This window comes from Acromyrmex echinatior, chromosome 7, assembly GCF_024713525.1.
Source record: "Acromyrmex echinatior isolate Ae372 chromosome 7, ASM2471352v2, whole genome shotgun sequence".
Lineage (NCBI taxonomy): Eukaryota > Metazoa > Arthropoda > Insecta > Hymenoptera > Formicidae > Acromyrmex > Acromyrmex echinatior.
Genome location: NC_141858.1, coordinates 12,267,964 through 12,293,087, shown reverse-complemented (window position 1 = coordinate 12,293,087; position 25,124 = coordinate 12,267,964). Strand labels below are relative to the sequence as shown.

The 25,124-nt window shown below is 33.4% G+C and overlaps 1 protein-coding gene across 3 annotated transcripts in view; it reads right to left on the bottom strand.

Annotated features, from left to right (window-relative positions):
* The window catches only part of SNF4Agamma (SNF4/AMP-activated protein kinase gamma subunit), a 79,084-nt gene that overhangs the window by 10,374 nt on the left and 43,586 nt on the right, over positions 1–25,124 (bottom strand). For all 3 annotated transcript variants that reach the window (XM_011066460.2, XM_087408096.1, XM_087408095.1), the window contains exons 8-9: positions 11,016–11,149; positions 680–728 (exon numbers count right to left, since the gene is read on the bottom strand). In XM_011066460.2, coding sequence (XP_011064762.2) covers positions 680–728; positions 11,016–11,149 — 183 coding nt within the window. The remainder of the gene's footprint in view (positions 1–679; positions 729–11,015; positions 11,150–25,124) is intronic.

The following is a 25,124-nucleotide window of genomic DNA, read 5'->3' as shown; positions in this document are numbered from 1 at the left end:
ATGTGATTCGGAAAACACGTGGAGTTTCACATCTTGGGTTCCACTTAGGTTCACATTGCAGGGTATATCGGTTTTCCGTTAAAGCTCTCTCTGTCTATTCAAGAAAATTAATTTTAATGGAATGCTGCATTATACCCAAAAAAGAGATAAACTCACAAATATAATATTATAATTCTTAATTAAACTGAAGAAGGAAAATAAAATGATGCGCGCATTTCAAGGACTTCTTCGATGACTTTTTGCATTGAGAAATTGACTTCTTGGAATCCATAGCTCTTTGATCGACGTTAAATTTATAACAACGCCGTTTGATACTAAATCAATTCTTCCCATAAAGGGAAATTTCTCCTCTCGACGCGCACACACGAACATATATGTAGCCACACACATACATATGCAGCCTCTATTAACGCAATATACAGCTCTCCAAGATCAATATAATCCGAATTGCTCATTTTAATTGCTCACGTAAGTGAGACTCTACGGCTTAAGAGCTTGCATGTGTTTCTCTGATTACGAGTATTCAGGCTGGATTAGTCGAGTTGACTCTTATTCGGTCGATTGGATCAGTTTACAAGTTGCGAATAAACGAGCGTTCTAATCTCATCTCGAAAGATTCTAAAAGAGCGATTTCTAAAAGATCGGTTACGAGAAAATGAGAATCGTAGGTTGAACTCACCAAGATCGGACAATGAGACTTTCTCTAGGAAGGGATCCACCACCGGCAGCTGTAAATTAAGAATAAGAAATTAGTAAAATTACGTTTCAAATGCAGACTTCGAGATCGTCATTGTCGCTATAGATGATAATAATTTCTTTGCGAAAAAAAATTAATTCCAAATTATTGCCGCTAAAAATCACAATGACATTATAAAAAAAAAATCTCGAGAGAGAGATTTCTCTGTTTCTTAAACAGGCTTTAAAAAGAATCAAATGCTAAAATTAATGGTCTCTTTTCTCATATTTTTGGAAAATTCTGTCGCGAGTAACGTACTGTTTTTCAACTTCCTTTCTTCCAACCCGCTTTTTTACCGAAGATTTACAGAGTATTTACAAAGAATTACGGAAGACTGTCTGACTTATCCATTTTTCAGTCAGAACCCCAATTAATGTAATCAGACTCTCCCTCTAGTGTATTCTTAATCGAGTAAAGTCTGTGTAAAGAAAAGAGAGCGGAGAAAATACCAAAGTCCGTTTCAGCAAGGATCTCGGGCTGAAGGTGTGCCGTCTTTTGATCTTCGTATACCAGTTCGTCAGGACTCCAGAGCTCGTGGCTTGATCCGAGTTCCTGGAGATACTTCCGGTCGGCTCGCTCGTTTGACGTCGGAACAACATTTTACGCGTCAATTAAAAGCTACTGTGTTCTAAACAAACTGGCTGCTCTTTAAGGACTTCCGGGGGAATCCCTTAGCAAAGCAAACTCGCGCAACATATACGATGTTCAAAGTCTATCGATCACAGCCTGATCACGTATCCTTCCTCATTCTCGACCTCGAGCTTGACCTCGACCTTGATCTTATCCTCGTCGTCGTTGTTGCTCGTGTTCTTGCCGTCCGGATTCCGTGGCGTGAAAGACTCGGCGACGATCGACCTCAACGCGGTGCGTAACCGCTAGATCTCGCGTCTACACGACGATGTTTACGCCGCGATGAGCGAAAGCACAGCGTTAACACGTCCTCGCTTAACACCTCCGCCGGTGTTACCCGCGAGCGCGTTGTCCGGGATATTTTCGACGGTGGCATAACTCTTTCGCACCGGCTGGCTGCGAGATAGAGTATGGCGAGCCGGCATACACAGTCGGCTAATTGCGCTGCAGCCTGCCAAGAATTCGCGACTCTGTCAATAGACCGAGGCTCCGATAGCCGCGCGGCAAACGTCTTTCATGCGTGAGACCGAAGCCGAATGACGTAACGCAATTTAAGCCTGTTCTACAATAGGGTCGCAAATCGTAAGCCGTAAGAAATTAATCAATCATAGACGATTATTTTTTTTTATATTCAACTGTGATTAGCCAAATTCTTACGGCTTACGACTCGCGATTCTATTGTGGAACAGGCATTAGAACTCTTCACCGTGAATCTATCCGTGAATTCATTCCCACCGAAATCCGCATGGATTCCTTCTAGCTTTTCGCGAGTAGATTGATGATTGAATTCCTATCGTCTTAGCGGCAATTCGAAGAGATTAATCGTTAGAGAAGTCTACTTTTTAAATTATGTAGCTTTCCTTGAGTGAGATTTATTACAACTCACTGTCTTCAAAATATAACACTGTTTCAGTGCCATAGCACACTGAAAGAAAAATGTATTAAATTTTAATAAGTTATTTGAATAGTGTCGTATCATGTTCATTGAATATTTAAATGTAAACATATATTTATTTAATACAATTAATAAGAACTATTAACTTTTTATTGATTTAAATATTATTTTTTATTTAGCAATTTTTTTCTGGAAATAAATGTTATTTTAGCAAAATTTACTACATTTTTCTCTCAATGTATAGCTTTTTATTTAGGACATCATTTTTTTAGGTAAATACAGATTTAAAAATAATTTTGATAACCGATCAAAATAATTATGTACAAAACTCAAGCATGATGCAAAATGTTGATGACAATGTTACAAAAAAAATTTTAATATTCTAGCAATCAATTTGAGCATCTTATATAATTATTGATAATCCAACAAAATTATATTTTCAGATCTATGCCTAAATTTTAAATATTTCTACAAAACGTCCTTTCCAAATAAATCTTTTTTTATTTTAGCTTCTTATTGTGATAGTTAAATCACTTTTCCTACTTTTTGAGGAAAATTATATAAATATATAAATCAATCTTTTTTTTTTGACGGTCCTAATAATGTCAACATAACCCAGAATGACTTTGAATTTGAGCTCTATATCCAGTTTTATCCTCTCTTCTCTATATAGTGACTTTCTATCTTCTAAAGGTTAATCTCGTCACTTATTAAAACAGGAAACTCGCGTGCGAAACGATCGACGACCGCGTTTTAAATCTTATTAATCATTGACAGGTTTGACAGGATTGACAGCACTAGGCAGGCGACCCATACGATTTTATTAAACGCCAAGCAATCTCAAGGAAAAATAACATCGACGACGGCGGGGTCTTCGTTGTGGATCACCGGTTTGGAAAACGACGCCTCACTTTTTTTATCCCATCTCGCAGGGTCGTCTTTTTCCAACTTGCGCGACTGGGCACATTCGATCCACGCCAAGAATAGTAGAACGGTAGATACGACACACGTAACAAGTGTAATAAACAAACTCGTGATAAAGGTGGCGCCAAACACTTATCTTTCTCTTTCTCTCTTGGACGCACACTATATTTATTACATCATCAATAAGATCTGATATTTGGCGAAGCGAGCGGAGTTACTCGTTAGAAGAGTAAAAAAAAAAATAATGAAAATCAGAGGCGTTATCGCGTGAAACTGACTAGCAAGCCTGATCGAATCTAAAAATAGGATGACACCGCGCGTTTCCTGGCGGAAATTTAACCGAGAGTAACCACTGGACCACGTGGGCTTTTTCCCCTTTTTTTCACTCTTTTCTTTCTCATCAGTCATTTGACGGAATTGAGATAGATTGCGTTCAGCAGAAAAAGCAACTTTGCAACTGTAAGATTCTTTAATATAATTGGCTCTTATTGTTGTTTCTTATTAGACCTAAATAAATAAATGAACCATATTAAACAATTTTACAAAGTTGCTCTTTCTGCTGAACGCAGCCATTGGTCGCGTTCAGCTGAACGTTTATTTTGCAACTGTTAGAAGTTTTTTTCATGCTAATTGGATTATATTTTTAAATCTAGAGTAAACAGAGTCTATCTGAAAACAACAAAAAAAATCAGAAATTTGTCGTAGAAGGATGTGGTTTAATTAACTGTCTAATGAGATTGAAGATTATGATTGAAGGTTTGATTCGTGCTGATGCGTTCAGTGATTCTTTAATATGACTAGTTCTTCGCTGAATCTGAGTGTAGGAATCAATTATATTAAGGAAATACTGAGCTCTCACTGATTAAAGTTAATCTCGGTTTAATTTACTTTTTATCTTTTCCCATTTTAAGACTTAGAAAAAGATAAAGATTTAAGAAAACCACGATAAAATTTAATCTACATTAACAGAAACGGACGGAGAGTCTCTAACTGATCGATTCAATACACCTGATCGATTTTCAAAGACTTTAGTCTGTCCAAAACTTAGCTGCGAGTTAAATTCCTATTGAATTTCTTCATCGTCTCATTGAGCGAGATAGATAAAAGACAAAACAGAATAAAGCACTAATTTATTATTGAACAGAATTCAAACACACGTATTCTTTTTTTTTCTCTCTCTATGTCAACAAGAACAATGAAGAGAAAGAAGCACTTGGTTTGCGAGCTAAGTTTTGGATAGGTTTGATCTAAAGAAAAGCTTCCAACAGTTATAAAATAAATGTTCTGAATGCGGCTATTGATTTAGTGACAGTCTCCGACACGATAACTTGTTGACGCGATTCGTCCACTCGCGAAGAGACGGCGAAAATCAGGCGGAAACCCCCACTTCGGTGAGAGAAACGAGTTGGGATTTGCGAAAACACGGTGCGCGGCGCCGACGATTTAAGGATGTGATCTAGATTTACATAAACGAGACACCCACGTGAGAATTCTCCGCGAAGCATTCGCCGAGTGTGGCAACGACAGAAACAAGCCGGCAGGCGTCACCGCGACACAGCACGTTATCATTATGGGCGTGTAACGCGGAATTTTTTTTACAACACAAGCGTAGGCGCGCGACGACGAAGTTTCGATACAACTCGCGTTCGTCTGCAAGGCCGTTGTGGGAGATAAAAAAGTACACATCGCGTGCGTCACACAAACGCGAGATGAAGGAAGAGAAGGAAGAGGAACAAAGCGCGCGAACATTCGACGCGGCAACTTGTTGCCGCCGTTCGTCCTCTCGCGAGGAGGTGAAAATCAGGCGGAAACCGCGATCTCGTCGAGAAAATTCGTACAGGATTTTACAATCGACCGAGTACTGAGTCGGTATTGACTGTAATAGCTCAAGTATCGACGAATTACTAATCCAATACTGGTCAAGTACTGGATGATAACTTGAGTTCAGTATTGGCAGATAACTGGCTGTCATACTGGCAGTCATTTTAGCTAGTCATTTGCTAGCGATAGCCCAGTACTGACAGAACTTTGGCGATCAGTTGACAATCGTAGGGTTGGTTTCGTTATAATTGCACGGCGATCCTGTATAGAAATTTCCTATTAGAAAACGATTTGGACTTGGGATGTAAAACTCGATTGCGCCAACAGTTCAGCGGATCCGCGATACGCTCGCTAAATATTATTTCGACAGTACCCTCCCCTCCCTCCTGATAACATCGCGTATAAATAAGGATTATGTGCGCCGAAAGGCCCGAGACACAAAGACTCGTTATCTGAAGCGTTTAAATGCTAAGTGCGATAGGGATCGTTGGGTGTGTACATTTGAACGGCGATCGTTCGCCAGATGCGAGGAAGATGTCGAATTACTTAAGAAACGCACGCGTAGAGGCGTCAATTAAGTATCTCTCTGCGCACGATGAGACTTCGTTCGTCTCTCGCGCTCGTCAAAACGAAGACGCGGCCATTCCGTCGTGGCCAGATCTACTAGCAGTGGGCAGTGGCGCGGCGTCTAAATATAATTCTAAATCCGCAATTGTTTGTAAACAGCCGGACTTCGCCGGCATCTGCAAACCGCGAGAAGCTGCTGAACTTCGAAGCGCTTTTTCTCTCCACGTTGATTAGAGATTCTCTAATAAGAAATATGAGGGAAGATAAAATTTTCAAAAGACTCTCGAAAATGACAATAAAGGAATAAGTCTAATGAGAGTACAGTACAGTGGTAATTAAAGTGCAATTAGATTTATAAAATAAAGAGTTATTTCTAACAAAAGTCAGGACAAGACGCGGTTTTGTCAAAATCACAGGAGAGAGAAAGATATACATTTATTGTTTTCTCTTTTTTCTTCTTTCTATTGTCTTATTTCTTTCTCTCGAGAAAGAGAGTTGTCAGAGCCTGGTGGACCAATCAAAACTGACTGTCTTATGTCCAGACATTTATTAGACAGTCTCCAGCGTGGGCAATCTTGTCGCGATTTCTTCATCGTTAACATTGGAAGTACCATTGTTTCTTATTCACTAAAAGAATCAAGCAGATAAATTACTAAGAAAATTAAAAAAGTCATAAAAAACTGAATTCTTTATCAGTATGAAGGACATAATTATTGGAAACTCAGAAAATTTCAGAATCTTATCTTTTACCGCAAGAAATACAGCCACATTTAAAATTATTAAGCATCCCTATAAATTTCATAATTCTTAGTTTGTAAAGGCAGATTAATAAATCAGTGACTTTTTAAAAGGAAACTGTGTTAAAAAATAATCAAATTTTGATTAAAAAAAAATCACTAATTTAGGAAACTGTTTACGTAGATCAAAATAAATACAACAAACTATTTATTTGAAGTACATACAACAAAGTTTGTTGTATTTATAAATAAAACAATAAACTTTCTTGAACAAAGTTTAACAGTTTTATATTTTAATAAATTATCATTAGTTATGTTCAATAAAAAAAGCAACTTTGCAACTATTGTGAAATTCTTTAACATGACTGGCTTATATATTTATGTCTAGTGAAGAACCAAAAGCATAGTCGATCATACTAAACAATTTTACAACAATTACAAATCTGCTGAACGCCAATGTTTAATATTTATTACGCTTTCCTCTTATTTTATAACTTCTGCAGTTCTTTTTGATAAACTCTATTAATTTCCTATAAATGGATTTCGTTATTTCTCTCAATTCTTCTATAATCACAATTTATAAGTCCTGTTTCAAAGTGAATTTTCAATTACGCGGATCTTTTACTTTAATGTTCAATCAGGTTGAGGTCAGGACTTTGTGTAAGCCAATCTACGACATTGATTTTTTTATAAACTATATCAAATTAATGACATTTATAACCGCAATTACGCAACAATCAAAAAAATTACATACATGAATCTTAAATTTTTAACTAATTCTAAAAAATCATTAGAAGAAACAGTAATTCGTCATTTTGTAGAAAACTAATTATTGGGTGTTTAATAATTTTTGACGTGGCTGTATAACAATAATTTAAACACTAAACAATAAGTTAATCTATAATAAAAATAGTTTCACTGAATAAATCAAATACACTAAAAAACTAAATTTTAATAAATAGCTCGTTTAAATTAGTTCTAAGTAAATATTTACCAATTATAAACATATATTTGATATAAAAACCATTAATTTGATCTTTAACTATAATGTTTATTGAATAAACATTTACTTAGTATTCAAATAAATAAGTATTAAAATTTAAAAATTTGTTTCAGTATAAAAAAAAGGCGAATTGTACGAAATCTTAATGCCTACTAGTATAAAAATTCATATAAAAATTCTAAATACATCTCTCAGTTATATAAACAGCTAAAAAATAAAAACGATCAATAACGACCGCTCGGTACTCCTAATAGTAGAGTTAGATACACACGCGCACACGTCGATCAAGAAGTGCGAAGAGATGCGACTCATCGGTCTCGCGATAATTATGACGCAATAAAAACACGGTAAACCAGTTTTTCCCACTGCGGGCCAGGAGTCGGGAAACAGGAGGGCGAGAAACATCCAAGAGTCTCGCTGATTATTTCGCGTTATTTCCATTGCCGTTCGCGATTATTTTGATAAGCTCGCGAGTGCTCCCGCACCCGACTGGCCGTGAAAAGCGTCGGTGCGGGGGTGTCAGGTCAGGGACACCCATCGTGAAGGGACGCGCCGCTCCGAAAGCATCGTATTGCGTATTCGCGCGCTACGTCGCTGCTGCGCTCCGCGCACACGTTTTTCTATAGCAACAAGTGTTTGCGCCGTCGCTCATCGACCTAGACCCCGAAGGATCGTCGGAGAGAGATTAAACTACGTCGTAACTTCACACCGAAAAGTCCCTCTCCCACCCGGGCTCTCTGAAAACGGCGGTCCGCTTCGCACAACTCCGCCGTGTCCGGTTTTCAAACGGTGGATGGGAACTAACTCGTACGAATACCGGTGGCCGCGCGAGATCCGCGTACAGGAATCGTCACGGAACTCGCAAACTCGTCGAGAGCGTCGCGTGTCCGTCGATTTGCACGTTCACGTTTGAAAATGACGATTAATCGGTCGCACTTTCAGAAACGCATCGCGTTAATCGATCGTTATCCTTTACAGAAATTTGATATTGCAAAAAGAACGTCTGGTTAAAAATGAACAAATCAGAAGACTCTAATTATGTCAATCAGAATTCTGCACTGAAAGAAAATTGGCTGGATAACATGATTAATATTTAATTGATTGCAGCAGTCAATTTTTGTTAGCCTATCAAAATCCCATACTGACATCACGGATAGGCTAAAGCAACCAAAAATTGGCTGTTGCAGTCAATCATTTTTTTTCAGTGTGGTTATTTCAATTAGAATTATAATATTTAATCAGAAAATTTTCTGATTTATCTATTTTCAACCAGAATTCCAATTAATAAATATAATTCCAAACAAGCCAGACTCTTTTTCCAGCGTGGAACAGGAATTAATTACTTATTTTGAGTATCAAAAGCACTGTTGTTTTAATCCTTTGATCCCATTCTATATCGTTTTGTGACGTATCTACCATACTGGATATTATAATTCTTTTTCAATCGAAATGTAAAATATCAAGGAACACAACAAGCAAATATAGGTATTAATAGAAAAGTTATAACATAATAAAATAAAAGAAACTTCGGGAATGCCACAATGGGGATCAATTTTTCATTTCCTGATTAACACACTTTTGGTTAGACTTAACTTGATAATAATGTAAAAATATTAGTTATGGCTTGCATACATGTTTCTTAGTTAATCACAAAACTGACAATTTTGTAGTAACTTTTTAAGTTATCACTACAAAATTATCAGTTTAGTGATTAATTATATAGCTAGAAAAAAAACACAATTTTTACATTGTCAAGTAAAGTCACGTTAAATCTGTCTATCACAAATCAACCAACAAATGAAAAACTCAGCCTAGAAGGTATTAAAGGTAACCAAAAAGTTAATTCTTCAAATAAATAATTTCCAGTATTAAATTGTATTTCCGTATGAAAGAACTCAGCGTATTGTACCGATCTAGCGGAAGAGCCGATCGATTTCTCGGACACGCACTTTGTTCTCTCTCTCTCTCTCTCCCTCCCTCTCTCTCTCGGGAGAGAGAAAAAGAGCGAAGAGCGAGCAAGAGAACTCTCGGAAAAAAAACTTCACCGAGCCGGAAGAGCTCGTGCCAAGCAGAGAGAGGTGACAGGTGCGAATTGGACTGACTTCTTCGAGAAATACACGTTGACGTTAACGGTAATCGGCGGCGAGACGCGATCCGTTGCGAATCACGGTAGAGTCCGGATAGCGGCGAAGGAGTCCTCGGTCACGAGAACTCCCGCGAACAGGAGAGACGAGAGGTGCACGAAACGGCGCGAACCGGGAGGCTTGCCACGGCCGTCGTCAGCTTCCTCGGCGGTCACCCGACGCCAAGCTCGGTAGCTCGTGCTCAACTGGATCACACCGTCCAGGCCGGCGCCTGACGATGGTTCGTCGAGGCTCGGCGACACACGTTGTGTGTATGAAATTTACGGCGCATCGCTTATGTGCGCGCACAACGGAAGACGCGCGGACGCGAACGCCTCCTCGGGAGCCTCCTAGCCGGCGCCGCCGTCATAAGCCGGACATTAATTGAATTCGCCGCGCGAATTATCCCGGGGTTTTAAGTAGCTCCCTCGTGGGAAGGAAAATGGCCCAGGCAGGGAAAGTATCTTTGAACGTTACTTCCTAGGGACCAGCGAATTAGCGAGTCCGCGACGTTCGCATTTCTCAGTATCTATCGTGGCAACCATCATGAGATAAGGACGTCGATAAGCGTTTAAATATGTACTTAACGCGTGCATGAGAAGGTAAACGGAGGAGAAGAAACGAAGGAGGAAGAGAAATCGAGACTTGTGAGAATAATATAATAGTGTCTGATAGAGATGAAATGTCTCTCTTTCTACAAGTGCGAGGAAGAACGAGATAATAATATTGAGATATTTATTCTCCGCCCTCGTGCCAATGAGCACGCTTCTCTATGCAGAATAATCCTGAGAGATGTTACTCGAGAGAGAATTTTCTTAGAAGCGAAATATGAAATGTCGATTGTATGTATATGTGTATAATCGTTTTAGATATTATACAATTCAATTGCGCAAATTGAATTCTATAATATTTAAAAGTTTCTTGAGAAGACTCGCATAATGGAGGAAATATTAAGGAATGAATATTAAATATTAGAAAAGTTAAAAAATTAGGAATAGAGATTAAACGTATCGCACAATGATTATAAATACGGCATAATATATATTATATGTCTTATATCTTATTTGTATCCATTAAATATTAGAAAAATAAAAAAAAATTAATGCATTAAAATGAAACAAATACAATTTAATACAAATAAAATAATTTAATTAATCATTTTTTTTTAATTTCTAATATTTAACATTTAATTCTATTCCTAGGACTTCTTTTATTGTGCTATAGAAAATAGCACTATATGGTATGAGCGAGATACTGAGAGAGAAGAGATGTATAATTGCAGGTTCCCCTTTAAGCAACACCTGCAATCTCGTGTAGATAATTTATCAACGCGCGGTAATTTATAAACTTACCGAAGCGCTCTGATTTATCGTCGGCAGAAAGTGCCCTTATCGACGTTTGTAAATCAGATATCTGTTCCATTACGGTAAAGTAGATTATTAATTGATGCAAATGTACAAAATTTATTTATAATACTGCATTGCGACTTTTAGCGTCATATTTGCAAATATACATATATAATTCAAGTAGTGATGGCACTTTCCAATCGATAACAATAATATAATTGCAATCAACTTACCCCTCGCGCGTCCCTAAAAAGTATGGCAGCGTGAACTGGATCCAGGCAAGCGTCGGATGCTCGATGAGGTATTGCGGGTGTCCCGAGGGATAATCTCCGTGCCGTAGGATCCAATGAACTTCTTCTGTGCGCGCCTAAAACAAAAGGGGTTGCATGTAGTCAATGACGTAAAACCAAGAGGAAATTTTGTTACGTAAATAATTACAATATAAATATATTATATTTTTTATATTATAATTATGATATAAATATTTCTATATTATTTTTATAACATCATAATATTAATAATATATTATATTATTTATACATAATTGTACGTAATATATCGTATTGAAATATATATTATATATTATATATTATAAAATATAAATATAAAATTTGATTGCACGCCCAAACTCCTACTGATCAATAATTTATAAAAAGAAATTTAAGTACTGAAGGAATAATAATCAATTGCAGATATATTGGCATATGTAAAAAATAAGAACATTATCAATTCACGTGATTTAAGTCATCGAAATATAAGTACTTTATTGAAGATTTTATATCAGACTGATCAAATGTATATCTCGTAAAATGTTTATTCTTCGATAATCTCACTTTGATACTTCTCGCGGAATAATAAAAGAAACGATCTGTACAGAAAAAAGTATAGGTATATTACTCGTAAGAAAAATGTATAAAAAGAGAAATCTCTTTTTGTGAAATAAAAGTTTATTTATTTTTGTATTAATACCGTGTCATATATCGTATCATATAGAGATAACGATTTTGCTAAAGTATCTAAAAACTACACAGTAAAAAGCATTCTATGTTTGTATTAAAAATCCATTTAAATTCTTTTTAAAATTTTGTGTTAAATTGATATTCAACATTTCTCAGAGCAAAATGATACAATTTATGAGCAAATAAACTAATAACGTAAAAATGATGTATTTTAAAATGTAAAGTTTAAGATAACTAAATAAAATACGTATTAATTTAACAGATTATAAATATTAATTTAATTGAAAAAAAAATGGTTTCACAATTTTTTTTTGCGAACTATCAGTAGTATATTTTTGTGTTAAATTTTCAATATAAACTTTTATAATATTTATGTTGCTTTTTAACATAATTATATCTTGTATTAAATTAACACAAATTTAATCAAGTCATTTAGAAAATGTAAAATGTATTTTGTAACACAAATTTTGAATAGATTTGAATTTTGTATAGATTTAGAAAAAAAACTATGGACTATCAAAATAATTATGAAGGACGCTTAAACTTGTTGCTAAAATATCAAAATTGTTTGCAATCTTGCTTGTCATGCTGATTTATAACCTAATTATTTTGATGATCCAAATTATTTCCTGCATCAAGTTAAATTTTTTAATACTTTAACAAAATTGGTTGTGCATCAATCACATTTGTCAAGTTTGAATCACTCGATCATGTCGTGTTTCTATCATTGTAAACAGTTTTAATGGTTACAATTAATCCAATCTTCTTGGGTTTCGATCATAACAACTCAGTGTAACGTTAGACAATTTATCGACAGATGCGCGAAATTTGTCATTGTGATTATTACGTAAGACGTGACTTGTTATTTACATTCCTATTATGCTCGTGATTAAATATGACTAAGCCTGATTTGCGTTCGTCTAGTATATCTTTTTATTAACGAAATCGAATATCATAAATCATGTGATGTCTCCTTTTGAAATTCGTACTGATTTCGAATGGAATAATTTTACGCTATTCACTCTTCTCGTATCCATTAATTTCTCGCAATCATGTCAAGATAAAATTATGTAATAATTTATGTAATAATATTATGATGCCTGCGAATATATCATAGATTCCGGCAATAGAACCGGAACAAGTATTAATTTATGTAAATAAGCCTTATCTGCATTTATGTAAAAAAAAAAACATTGCTAGATCTTACGTAATTTTGTATTTATCGAATCACTGTTGAATCCTGCATAAAAAAGCAATTTTTTCCGTTATTACTAGTTTTTTTTCAAAGTGTAATCACCTGCACTGTTACATATTAAAAGAAAATAATGTGATAGACTTATTATTGAAAGACAATTATAACAAAATGTTATTTAACTCAATGGATTATGTAGTGTGATAATATCACAACACATAATCCATTGAGTTAAATAACATTTTGTTATAATTGTCTTTCAATAATAAGTTAGAAACAAGACATACGAATAAATAGACTAAATAAGAAGTGACGCCGAATACAGTGATAGATGTGAGAAACACAATTCTATATATTTATTTTTAGATATATTTTTTTCAGATATATGATAGCGCGCCGATTATTTTCTAATAGTTTTTTTTAAACTAATAATCAAATCAACGATTTTTAAATAGATTTTTTTAAATCAATGATCAAATTTAATTTAAGATTATTATTATTATTTTAATTGGATTATGTTGTAATTCCGAAAGTAATTGGCGCGCAGTCATATATTTGAAGTAAATATATCTAAAATAAGTTACATATAGAAATTATTATTCCAACATTTAACTTTGATTTTACAGCATTTGATGTTACATCTTTAGTTGTTTTAACTTTCATGTGTGTCAAAATGTGTGTAAATCAATTATTTATGTGGTCTCTTTTACAGTAAACAACCCATGTAAGTCCATATTAATATGCACTTACAATTAACACGTATTTTGTAGTAAATAATAAATTTAATTTAATATAAAATTAAATTTGGGTCAAATTGTTTAATTCCATTATTTTAATTAAATTAATCATACCGAGTAGAAACAATCAGTGGCAATCTATAAAAGTAATAAAAATAACTCAAATTGAATGTAAATTGACATGATAAATTTAATAGTATAAATGACGCGGACTTTTTTTCCCATTTTTATATTTGCCAACCAAGAATGATTTTACTGAAACATTCAAAACTTAGATCTGAAAAAAAATTTGTTGAACTATCTAAATAATTATAAAGGAAATATGATGAGCATGCTGCAAAAAACATTCTTTGACATTCTAGCATCCAGTTGAATCATTTCGCATAATTATTTCGATAATCCAATAACATGTATTTGCAGATCTGTTCTAATTAAATCGTTTAAGGTATATTCTATAGATTGTATTCTCACTTATACGGTTTTATAAGACATTATATTGTACATTTTTTAGATACTTCAGTAAAACTGTTCTTTCCATAAATGAACGATCAGTAATACCGATGTACAAACTCCAAACATTTGATATTCAGACACTGCACTCTAAAAAATATTGGTATAAATTTACCACGCAATGTCTATATAATTCTCACCGTGTTGATGTTAATTAATATTCACGCCAACATAATGTGGTCGACGTGGATTTACAACTCCTGATATTTATATCAACACCATATGGTGTAAATTTAACTCCATGAGCTAAATCCACATTATGTTGATATTAAATATTTAATATTAAAAGAATTATGTACATCGTATGGTATTAATTAAATCTTACATTTTTTTTAGATGATGTCGATGGCACGATATCTCATAGAACAAGAGTCGAAATCGGAGTTGACCACACTGGAGGGACGCTTTGGTCTCAGAACATGGGACTTGGAATTTTATTTTTCTCTCGGCGAAGGCCGTTTGTGCACGTTTCTACGATTAAATACGCTTCTTCAGCACAAGACGTTCAAGTGATATTCCGCTTTATCGGCGCAGTGTTTATTTCACGAGCGCGTTTTGTGATACGAGCGGTCAATAATCAGGCGGATGCCAGACGTGAATATTTGCGAATACTCCGAATCGTCGCGACAAATTTCGCGAGAAACGAACGGCGATTGTATATTTTTCGACAAATTAATACGTTAATTGGCAAGTTCTTCAGTCGTCATCTTGGGAAATGAATAAATGGGATATAAATGTGCGCGTTTGTCTCGCTTGCGGAGAATGTGAAAGATCAACTTATGAAAGATAAATCAGCAGTGATTATATCTGTGAAAAAAATGTTGTGCAATAAAAGCAATTCCAGAATCAAAACACGACAAATCGAGAATTTTGTTATCGATTCAGATTAAGGATTATACGTACAATAATTACAGTAAAATCTTTCTAAATTTGACCTATGGGGCGATAAGAGTGGAATGTAAAAATTATAGAATACCCTCTCTGTAGAACGAGTCTATTAATCACCGCGTACTTGCGTGAACGCAATTGCGTGTGCTAACCTGTGAAAGTGCACTACAGTGTACATAACCTTAGTAGAACAAGTATGTATATATGTATCATATATTATGTATCACAAAAGACATTACACAAATAGTTATACATAAAATACGCAAAAGAATACATTACACAATAATTATACATAACTTACCTATGGAATTACATTGGAATACATTGTGAGAACCTAATATAATTAAGTGCAGATGTGCAACACATGTCCAGCCTACCTGTCATGATGACATGAAGGCATGACATTTAGTGTTTGTAAAAGTGTGTACGTGTGAGGAATGCAAAGATTACAAAAGTCAAATTTAGAGAGACTCTACTGTACGTACAACGAGGAAAAATGTACTAAATTTTAATAAATATTCGTTCAAATACTACTAGCTGAATGTTTACTAATTGTAAATAATTTATTTTATGTTCGGTACAAAAACCATTGATTTGATTCAATTGTCATTTTTTTATTTAATAAATTTATTTAATATAAATATTCATATTTACCATAAATAAATATTAAGTTCGTGTATATAGTATACTGTTCAAATAAATAAATATTTGAAATTTAGTTTCTCTCATTTTCTCTGAGTGTTTTTTATGGAATAAAAAATTATTTAAATATTCCAGATTTTTCTATATTGCATTTGAAATTCAAACAGTTTAGCGATGATTTAGAAACTGAATAAAAAATTATTTTAATTTGAAATGTTTTTAATAAATAATTAAGATAATATTTTTATTTAAACTATAAAATTATATTATTAAACGTAAGTATTGAATTGTTTCGTATAACATTAATTTTTATACGGAAAGTATAAATTTTCAATTCTAATCACTTTTTGGAGAAAACTGTTGTGCACTTATATATTTTTAAACTATAGAATGCTTTTGCCGAATTATCTAAACATTTGACTAGATACAGATCTAAAAATAACTTTGTTGAACTATCAACATAATTATGTGGGACACTTATAATGATTACTATGATATGTCAAAACATTTTGTGGTGTTGTTCATGCTTAAGTTTTTGAAAATTATTTTCAAATTTGTATTTAGGTTTTTAAATACATCAGTAAAATCGTTCTGTCTGTGCCCAACAGTTTCTAGGAAAATAACTTTCACACAATTCTGTTTGTATAAATACTAAAGATTAATAATAAACCGTTATGCACTTGTCGCAATTGTCATAAGCAGTAATATAACGGCGGTCAGGTCAAGGCAAGCTTATACCGTCAATAATCACCGAGCTTTATGAAGGCTGAGCTTGCGAGATGAAGTAACTGACTGGGTGACTGTGCCAGAAATAGAATCGTTTTGAAGATCACGAGAAAATGCTAGAGATAATAATCAGAGGAGAAAAATAAAGGAACTGCGTCGCTAATACGAATGATGAGAAAAAAGTTTTTAAAAATGTAAATATATTTTTAAAAAGATATATGCATCTTTTTTTAAACTATATATTTACATTTCATTGTCTCAAATCAACGTTATGTAAAGACACAAAAAACTCAGCGTAAAATTAAAAATTCTCTAATTAAAATCCCAAGTGCTCATTAAGAATATTAGGTGCAAAGTGTAACACTGTGTGTATGTGTGTGTGTGTAGATTGAATTTGCAAGAAGATTAACAGGCAACATTTCTCAGTCCCTGTATATAGTTTATTAATTATTCCGTTAAATATTCGCTCATAGACATTTCACCGTTCCATTATTCATGCCATATGAGTATATCGTGTTTAAATTGACATCAGTATAAACTGGCGAACCCGCGAAAATGTATGCGTAACAGAAACAATACGCTACGCGGACAAGCCAATTTAGTGACACGCGAGAGAAATTTCCACGCGCCCGTACAAAAACATATTGCGCAACCGAAAATAGTCGGAAATTGAAATAGTATCTCCTCGAAAGCGACATGACTACCCATTCAATTATCAATATTTTCCCCTGTTTTTTTTTTCTTTTTGACACCTAAACTACTAAAAATTAGGAACCAATAAAATGATTGGTTCCTAATTTCTTACCAAATTTATAACAGTATTTATATTGTGAAATTCTCCATTTTATTGACATAAATAATTTATTAATTTACTTTTTTTTTTTAAATATATATTACAGACCGAAAATTTTTAAAGATTAACATTTTTAGGATTACTTATTTAAATATCCGTAACAAATGTTTTAACGCTAATTTTTTAGATTTCATTAATTGCTATTTCCGAAGAATAATTGTTAAAAAAACACATTGTTATGGATATTTAAGTAAATAATCCCAAAAGTCAATTTTTAAAAAGTGGTTGCTTTTGATTTAAAGAGTACATATATAGTATATTTAAATAATAGCAATAAATACACTGAAAAAAAAAGACATTATTTTAATTGAAATTATTTTTGTTAATTCAATAACGCTATGAATGAAATAAATATTTATGCCCTTGTTTTAATAAAATTTTTGTTTGTTTCGTTAATACTGTTGTTAATAAATCGACAAAATTATTTTTAATTAAAATAATGCTGTTGAAACGACATCATTTTTTTCCAGTTAATTGTCAGTAATTAAACGCCATGCGAAATAAATAACTTATTTCAATGATATTAAAATTTACGCTGCACCTTTCAGAATTATTTACGCAACAATGCTCTTTTTGAAGCTGTCTTCTCTTTATATCGTTAAAAAATAAATTCATATTTAAATAAGACATTGCTATACATGAGTCTTAGTAGTTGTATAAATGATCTTTGCTAAAGAGTCTAAAAGAGAACCTGCCAACTGACGTAATCAGCTACTCTATTGAGATTGGCCAGCATGTAGACTAAGATAATTGAAAAGCATAGACAATAGTAATAGAGAATAACAGATTTCAATCTATTAGAAATCGTGTATACCAGAATATGCGAAAACTGATCACGTGACTATATTATTGGTTGAAATAATTTTTATTCAGGATTACATGATTAGCACTTTTCTCCTAGTCTCTCTAATCTTTGCTTTGTACAAAATATAATAACATCTGTTACATGAATGCAGGGAAACGTGGTTCACCGGGGATTCGGCGAGATCGACAATGCGTTCGTTATCGAGATTCGGTCGCATTCGCTCGCGTTACCTTGCCTGAGTATGCTCTCATAGATCCTGTAGGTGGTTTCGCAATCGGTCTCTTGTGGACCGATGGGGGGACAATGCCTGGCGCCGCCGTCTAGACTCTGACTCCTGTTTCTAAAATCCTCGCCCCGTTTCTTTGGACTCTCATGGCTCTCACTCTGCCGTCTGATGTGCCCTAATCGTCGGCCGAAATGTCGTATCATCTCCTGTATGCTGTGATGATGGTGCTGCTTCTCGTGCTCATTGGTCGGACTGGGTGATGTCGGTGAGGCTTTGCCGGTGCTCGCTGTTCGATGATGATACTGGTAATAGTGGTGGTAGTGATGAAACGGATGATGATGAATGTTCCCGTGGACCGTGTGATACACGGACTGCTGATGATTGGACGAGTTGGAGCCATAAGATGAACCGTAGGATGAGGAACCATAAGAATACGCGGAACTAACCGAGCCGCGGGACATATGTCGCTCATGTAGATAAAGTCTGTTGCTGTCTTGTTGTTGTTGTTGTTGATCGTTATGGTTCAACAATTCCTGCAGGAACTTGGTGTCCTGGTTCCTGATGTCCGACGACGCGGAGGACGAGATGGAACTTCTCGTATCGCCGCCATTGTCGGTGCCGTGATGATGATGGGACAATAGGTGGTTTATTCCGTGCATTTCACGAGACGGACAATGCGTATGTTACATGCAAACAATAACTCTGATATCTGCCGTCGCGGAAGTTCCAGAGCCGTTCATCGACGTCGCGGAGAACGGAATCCGCGGAAGAACGGCGCCAAGTAATTCTCCGCGCTGTGAAAACGTAACCGTCCTTTGTTAGACACTCGGAGAGAACACGATAACATTTTGCCGTTTCATCGACCGTTTCCTTCGACGATCTGACGCGAAATAACGACCCTCGCGTTTCGTCCATTCACATGTACATTACTATGTATACACAAACTAAGTCTCCCACTTCCGCGTAATGATGTAAGCGAATCTCTATTCTTTAAGATTTAAGGAAACATACGAGAGGATGAAGCAGAAGAAAGTGTTACATGTTGTCTTACATAACTGATACACAGTTAAAAACATGTTGCATTGAAACCAGTCTTTGTTAAAATTTTAATGTTAAATTTTCAATGAGCTTAATATTATAATATAATTACATTTAATTGTTAAATAGTAATTTAACAATTAAATGTAATTATATTATTTGAATATTTTGTGTTAAATTGATATTTAATATTTTTTAATGCTAAAATAACAATATTTGTAAGTGAGTAAACAAATAATTATGTAGTTTTAAAATGTAAATTCTAAAATAAATAAACTGTGTAAATGTACGTTAATTTAACATATTATATGTTAAATAGTAACACAAACATTATGTAAAAATTAACATGACAAATCTAATAACTTGATATAATTTAAAAATTAAATCAGTATTACATTTTTGTAATTTTAATTTTTAAATAATATTTGAGTTACTTTTTAACATTTAGGCATCTGGTGTTAAATTAACAGAAAAATTTGAATGGGCCGTTTTTAGTGAAAAACGTGAAATATGATAAATTTAAAATAAACTCTCCAACACTATCTATCCAATATACATAATAGCATCTATCTGTTAAAATAACATTTCATATTTATCGCGCGTGTTTATTTCGCGAACAGCATGAATAAAAAAAGAGCTATTTGCATATTCTATTTTTCTTGCGGATGATGTATAAAAGAGAAAAAAAAATGCAAAGTGCTGTGTTATTTGACAACAGTTTTATTCGCGCAAATGAAAAGGGCGTATTTGATGCCGTAATAATACTTTCATTTTCCCATGTAAAATTATTCGAAAAAAAAATAAATAAAAAAATAAAGTGTAATAATAATTTCCTCCCATTCACTGTATATAAGTATAAGTTTATTCATGAACTCAACGCTACCGACTCTGAGCGCTATAATAATTTCTATCTGCGCATCGAAAATGCGAAGGAGGGAATCAGTTGCGTATTACGTCAATTGGACCGAAAAAAATCTGACGGGAAGAAACAGAAGTCACGTTCGACGCCAATTAAATTCTGGCAGAGAATAAACTTTAATAAACCCGAAAGATCCGAGCTCTCTCGTGACGAGCGTTTTTGATGTTTCTCTATAGATCTATAGATCATTATTAATTGTTTCGTTAAAATATTTCAAAAATGTCACGTTCAATAAAAATATAACTTTTGTGTACAACGATAACGATGATTCGTAATAACGTAAATTTTACTACAAGTTTTCTCTCTTTTCTTTTTTGGATCTTACTTCATTATCTATTATATTTTATTTTATTTGTCTTCATTTTTATTTCATTGCATCTTATATTGTAATTGTAATAAACTATATTGCTATTTTTTAAAATTTTGTACGCTTTTTTAAATCTTGCTTCATTATCAAGTATATTTTTCTTCTTTCTTTATTTTTGATCTTTGCATCTTACAACATAATCAAAACAACTTTATTGCCCTTTTTTTGTAATAATTTTGTATACTTTAGAGAATTCATATTTAGTAGTCCCAGAGCATCTAATAAATAAACTCTAATTCTGATTTTCTCTCTTTCTCTTCTCCTTTTCTATCTCGCTAGTGTGACTCAACGATTATGTCACGATAATCATCACGTTGCATCAAATGCAGCGTCGATGCATAACGAAGAAAACATTCTGTGTCCGACTTCTCCGAAGAAAAATCAGACGAATACGACACGTATGTGCGCGACAGCAGAAAATTAGAATTCAGAAGGAAACGTTTATGACACGAGGCTGATTGGGTGATTAGCGGAAACAGTCAGTGCCGGCTCCAATTATTAAAGAGCCGAGAATGACTCTTTGCCGCCATATCATGCGATCGCTGGTACCGGTTAGCATTCGTTGTACCGTCCGCCATCAATAAGTTCCCTCTTTAGAATTCTAACAAAGGACTTGTCACAACTGTCCGGAACTGATTCGATTCTCCTTGAAATATGTTGTCAAGTACAAAATTCTAAAACACAATTTTTTTTTATATCGATTCAATATGAGATTTAAGTGAGATTAAAGATTAAACGATCCACTCGTCAAAACTTTATAAAAATGGGAGCATTTCTGAAATAATAGATGTGTGTAAAAAAAATTTAAATACACTGCAGTTGTAAAATATATTAAAAATTTTATGTGAAACGTTTTTCTGTACATTTCATCGTTTTGCTGATAATTGATACACACAGAAAAATACTATACATATTACATGCAAATAATAATTACTTAGGTCAAATTTTTCGAAAGTCAAATCAAAATATTCAAAAAATTTTAAATATCAAATCTTTCATAAGTTCATCACAAACGTTTAATCAAAATATTCTAAATCCTATGTTTAACATTTCAATAAATATTATTAAATTTAAACATATTCGATTTGCTTGTTATATAAAGTCACCTCTTTGATTATTTTTTATAATAAAAGTAATAAATTCTTATTTTGGGTATACCTATATTAATGAGTTTCTCTAAAATTTGCAATAAATAAGATTATTTATCAAGAAAATATTTTTTAACAAAGAATATTTTTTTAATAAATAATTTGAAAATATATTTATATACAACCATTGCTTAAAGGAAAGAAAATAAATTGAACAATCACTTTTCTTAGCAATATAATGATATTTTGCTATGTACATAAGGAATCAATACAAGTGTTAACTTTAAGGAGTTGTTTCATCCCTTAAATCTGAAATATTGGGCTGATATAAAAAAATGCGTATCTCTTAGATTTTTACGTTCAATATATTTGAAGGAAAATCGAATTCAATTCCAGACAGTTGTGAGAGACAGGCCCCTTGTGAGAGCAACTCTCTCGTGACTCCAGTAACCTGCAGATATCGCTTATTATAAAACATCCGCGTACTGCGGCAATGCCCTGATTTCCAGAAATGGGTCGGCGGAACAGTAAATTTCGAGGTCGAGGGTGAGGAACTGGGTCGAATCGATCCAGCGAACCCTCCGGTTGTAGAGACAGACCAGCGTCCAAAGAAACTTTAGCCTCGGCTGAAAGTCCGTGTATCAACAACGAATCGGCACCAAGGTCGCACAAACTGCAACTCGTAGGCCAAAGAGATACACTTCGTGTATCTCATTAAATGACGATGTTAATATCGGCTTTTCGAGATTCGCGATAAGCGAAACCGACAAGAATTGGCGAGCGGCGAACAAACAAAATATTCGAGCGAGAATATCAAAACACCGTCCTGTTATTTTGATGTTAATCTTCTAGTTCAGTTCTTTTTCGAATTCCTTAAAACTGATCCCAAACAAAAGATAAAAGATTTTACTAATAAGAAGACTACAGGCAATGAGAGGATACAAGAATTTTAAGAGGGATACAATAAGAAATATAAGGAAATAGAGATAAGTAATAGAGGATCTAGATTGAGGAAAAACTAGATGAAATTGATGCTTTGCAAACAAAGAGAGGAAGTTACAGTAATAGTGAAACTAAAATACGGAAATATGGAGGAAGCAAATAAATATTGGTTAAAGGAGAAGTATTGGAAGCGTATATCCTGTGGAGAAGATAAGAATTGTATAGAGCGTTAGAAAATATAAGGAAATAAAGGATCTCATTTGTAGAATTAGAGATAGATAAAAAATAAAATTATAAAAAAAAATATGGAAGATTTAAAGGAAAGAATCAAAAGAGATATTAAGGAAATTATAAAAGGTTAGAAATAAATTTAAAAAATCGGAAAGAGAAGAGAGGGAATGCTAGTGACATGCATTATTTTTTAAAAATAAATTGCTATTATATTGTGTATTTATCCGTATATCCTGTGTCCTATTTAATAAATTATTACAAAAATATCAGATTACATATATACATTATAGTTTCGAGGATATTCGCTGAAAATGAACAAAATCAATTATTTTCGAGGGACTGTTTCGACTCATAAGAGATCTTGAGAGAGCAGCCGATAAAAAGATATATAGACCGGATATTTTTTGATGCTCTATAACATTCTCAAAGGCTATCAAAACTCGGTGAGAGATAGTTCCGACGTAGATATCTAACAATAAGGCTCAGTTCCATCAATGGATCAGACCAAGATTAACTTTAATCTCAGTCGGTTTAATTTAATTCTAAAAAGTAGAAAAAGATTAAGTTAACCGAGATTACGGTTAATCTTATACTTGTGGAGAACTAGGTCCTAGATATTAAAGAAACAATAAAAATATGTTAAGACAACAATAAAATATTGAACCAGATTTATTAAGATTAATATTAAAATAAAGCGAATAAAAAAATATTCGAGTGAATATCGAAAAGCAGCATCCTGCAATCTTGACGATAGTTCCATCGACTTCCTCAAAACCGATCCTGATACACGTGTCTTCAAGACGCTCACGTACGTGTCGTTTGTATGCAAATGCAATGAATACAAGACTTGAATTAAAAATGTCGAACAATTTCTTTAAATAAAATTGTACATAATAATTCACGTATATATACATACAGACAGATTTACTCGGACCTTCAATATCCGCAAATGTAATAGAGAATTACTTACTGACATGAAATCGAGAGAAAATATTTGTTATTTTTTTGAGTGACAAATGTTCCGATAAATAAACTAAAAAGAGACGGAAGAATTTCCTCAATACGGAAGATTCATTTCCTAGAGTTTATGGATTATACAATTAACATTCAAAATGTAGGAACTATACAGAGAAAAAGATTTTTTTTAATCTAACAAATTTTATTAAATCTAAAGAAAAATGTATTCATTAGAATAATCCAATCAAATCGATTTTTAAAATGAAAAATATGATTGTTTAACCTTTTAAATAATATTTATCTTACTTAAAACTAAATATTTTCTTATAAAGAAACGTTTTATTTCATAGAATAATATTTAATCAAGAAAAATGTTATTTCATCAAAAAATATTGTTTCAAATAACTGTGTTTTTTCTGAAATAACAACAAACAATATTTAATGCAATAAAAAACTGATACTAAATAAAATAACGTTTTTCTTTTAAAATTGAATCATTTCAAAGAAATAATAATAAATTGTAAGTTAAACAAATAGAAATCTCGAATGTAAAGAAATTCCTTTCCTCTGTGTACAAAATGTCCAAATATAAAATATGAAAGGTTCGAGGGACAGCTCGATATCGTGACCGTATTTGTATTTCACGAAGACCTTGAGTCACGGAAGACCGCATAGCGTATCGGAACATTTCGCGAACGAAGCACATTTAATTCAATTTAGCAAATGCCCATGAAGCTTGGAATAACAAATGCGCGGCTATTCTCTCGTTTGCCGCTACCGAGACTAATGCCGAAAAATTAAAGATAACTACTCGTTTAGTAGTATATATCATATCTTGTTAATACTTTAACTGCCAAGATAATTTTGGCAATGAGCTTAATAAATCTAGTGTGTCGTTTTAACACTTATTACCCCTTTTTTAAATATCTCAATATGATTTACATTGTTTCATTAATGCCTTAAATAATTTATATATTGTTTCTTTAATGTCTTAAGTCCAATTTGTAAAAAAAATCCTTCTTGTGTTCATTAATGCAGGTATTATTAATGCAGGTATTTTTTTTTATTTTTAGAGTAAAGTCTCTCGCTCTTAAAGATTGAAAATTGAGTCACTCTTGATAGACTGGCTCAATTTTTACTCTTTAGAAAGAAATTCCACTTTAGAAAATTTAAACAGTAGGTAAACTTCAATCTCAATTTAATTTTCTCTTCATATTTTTCTAATTCTTAGAACTAGAAAAAGATAAAGAGAAAAAAATTAA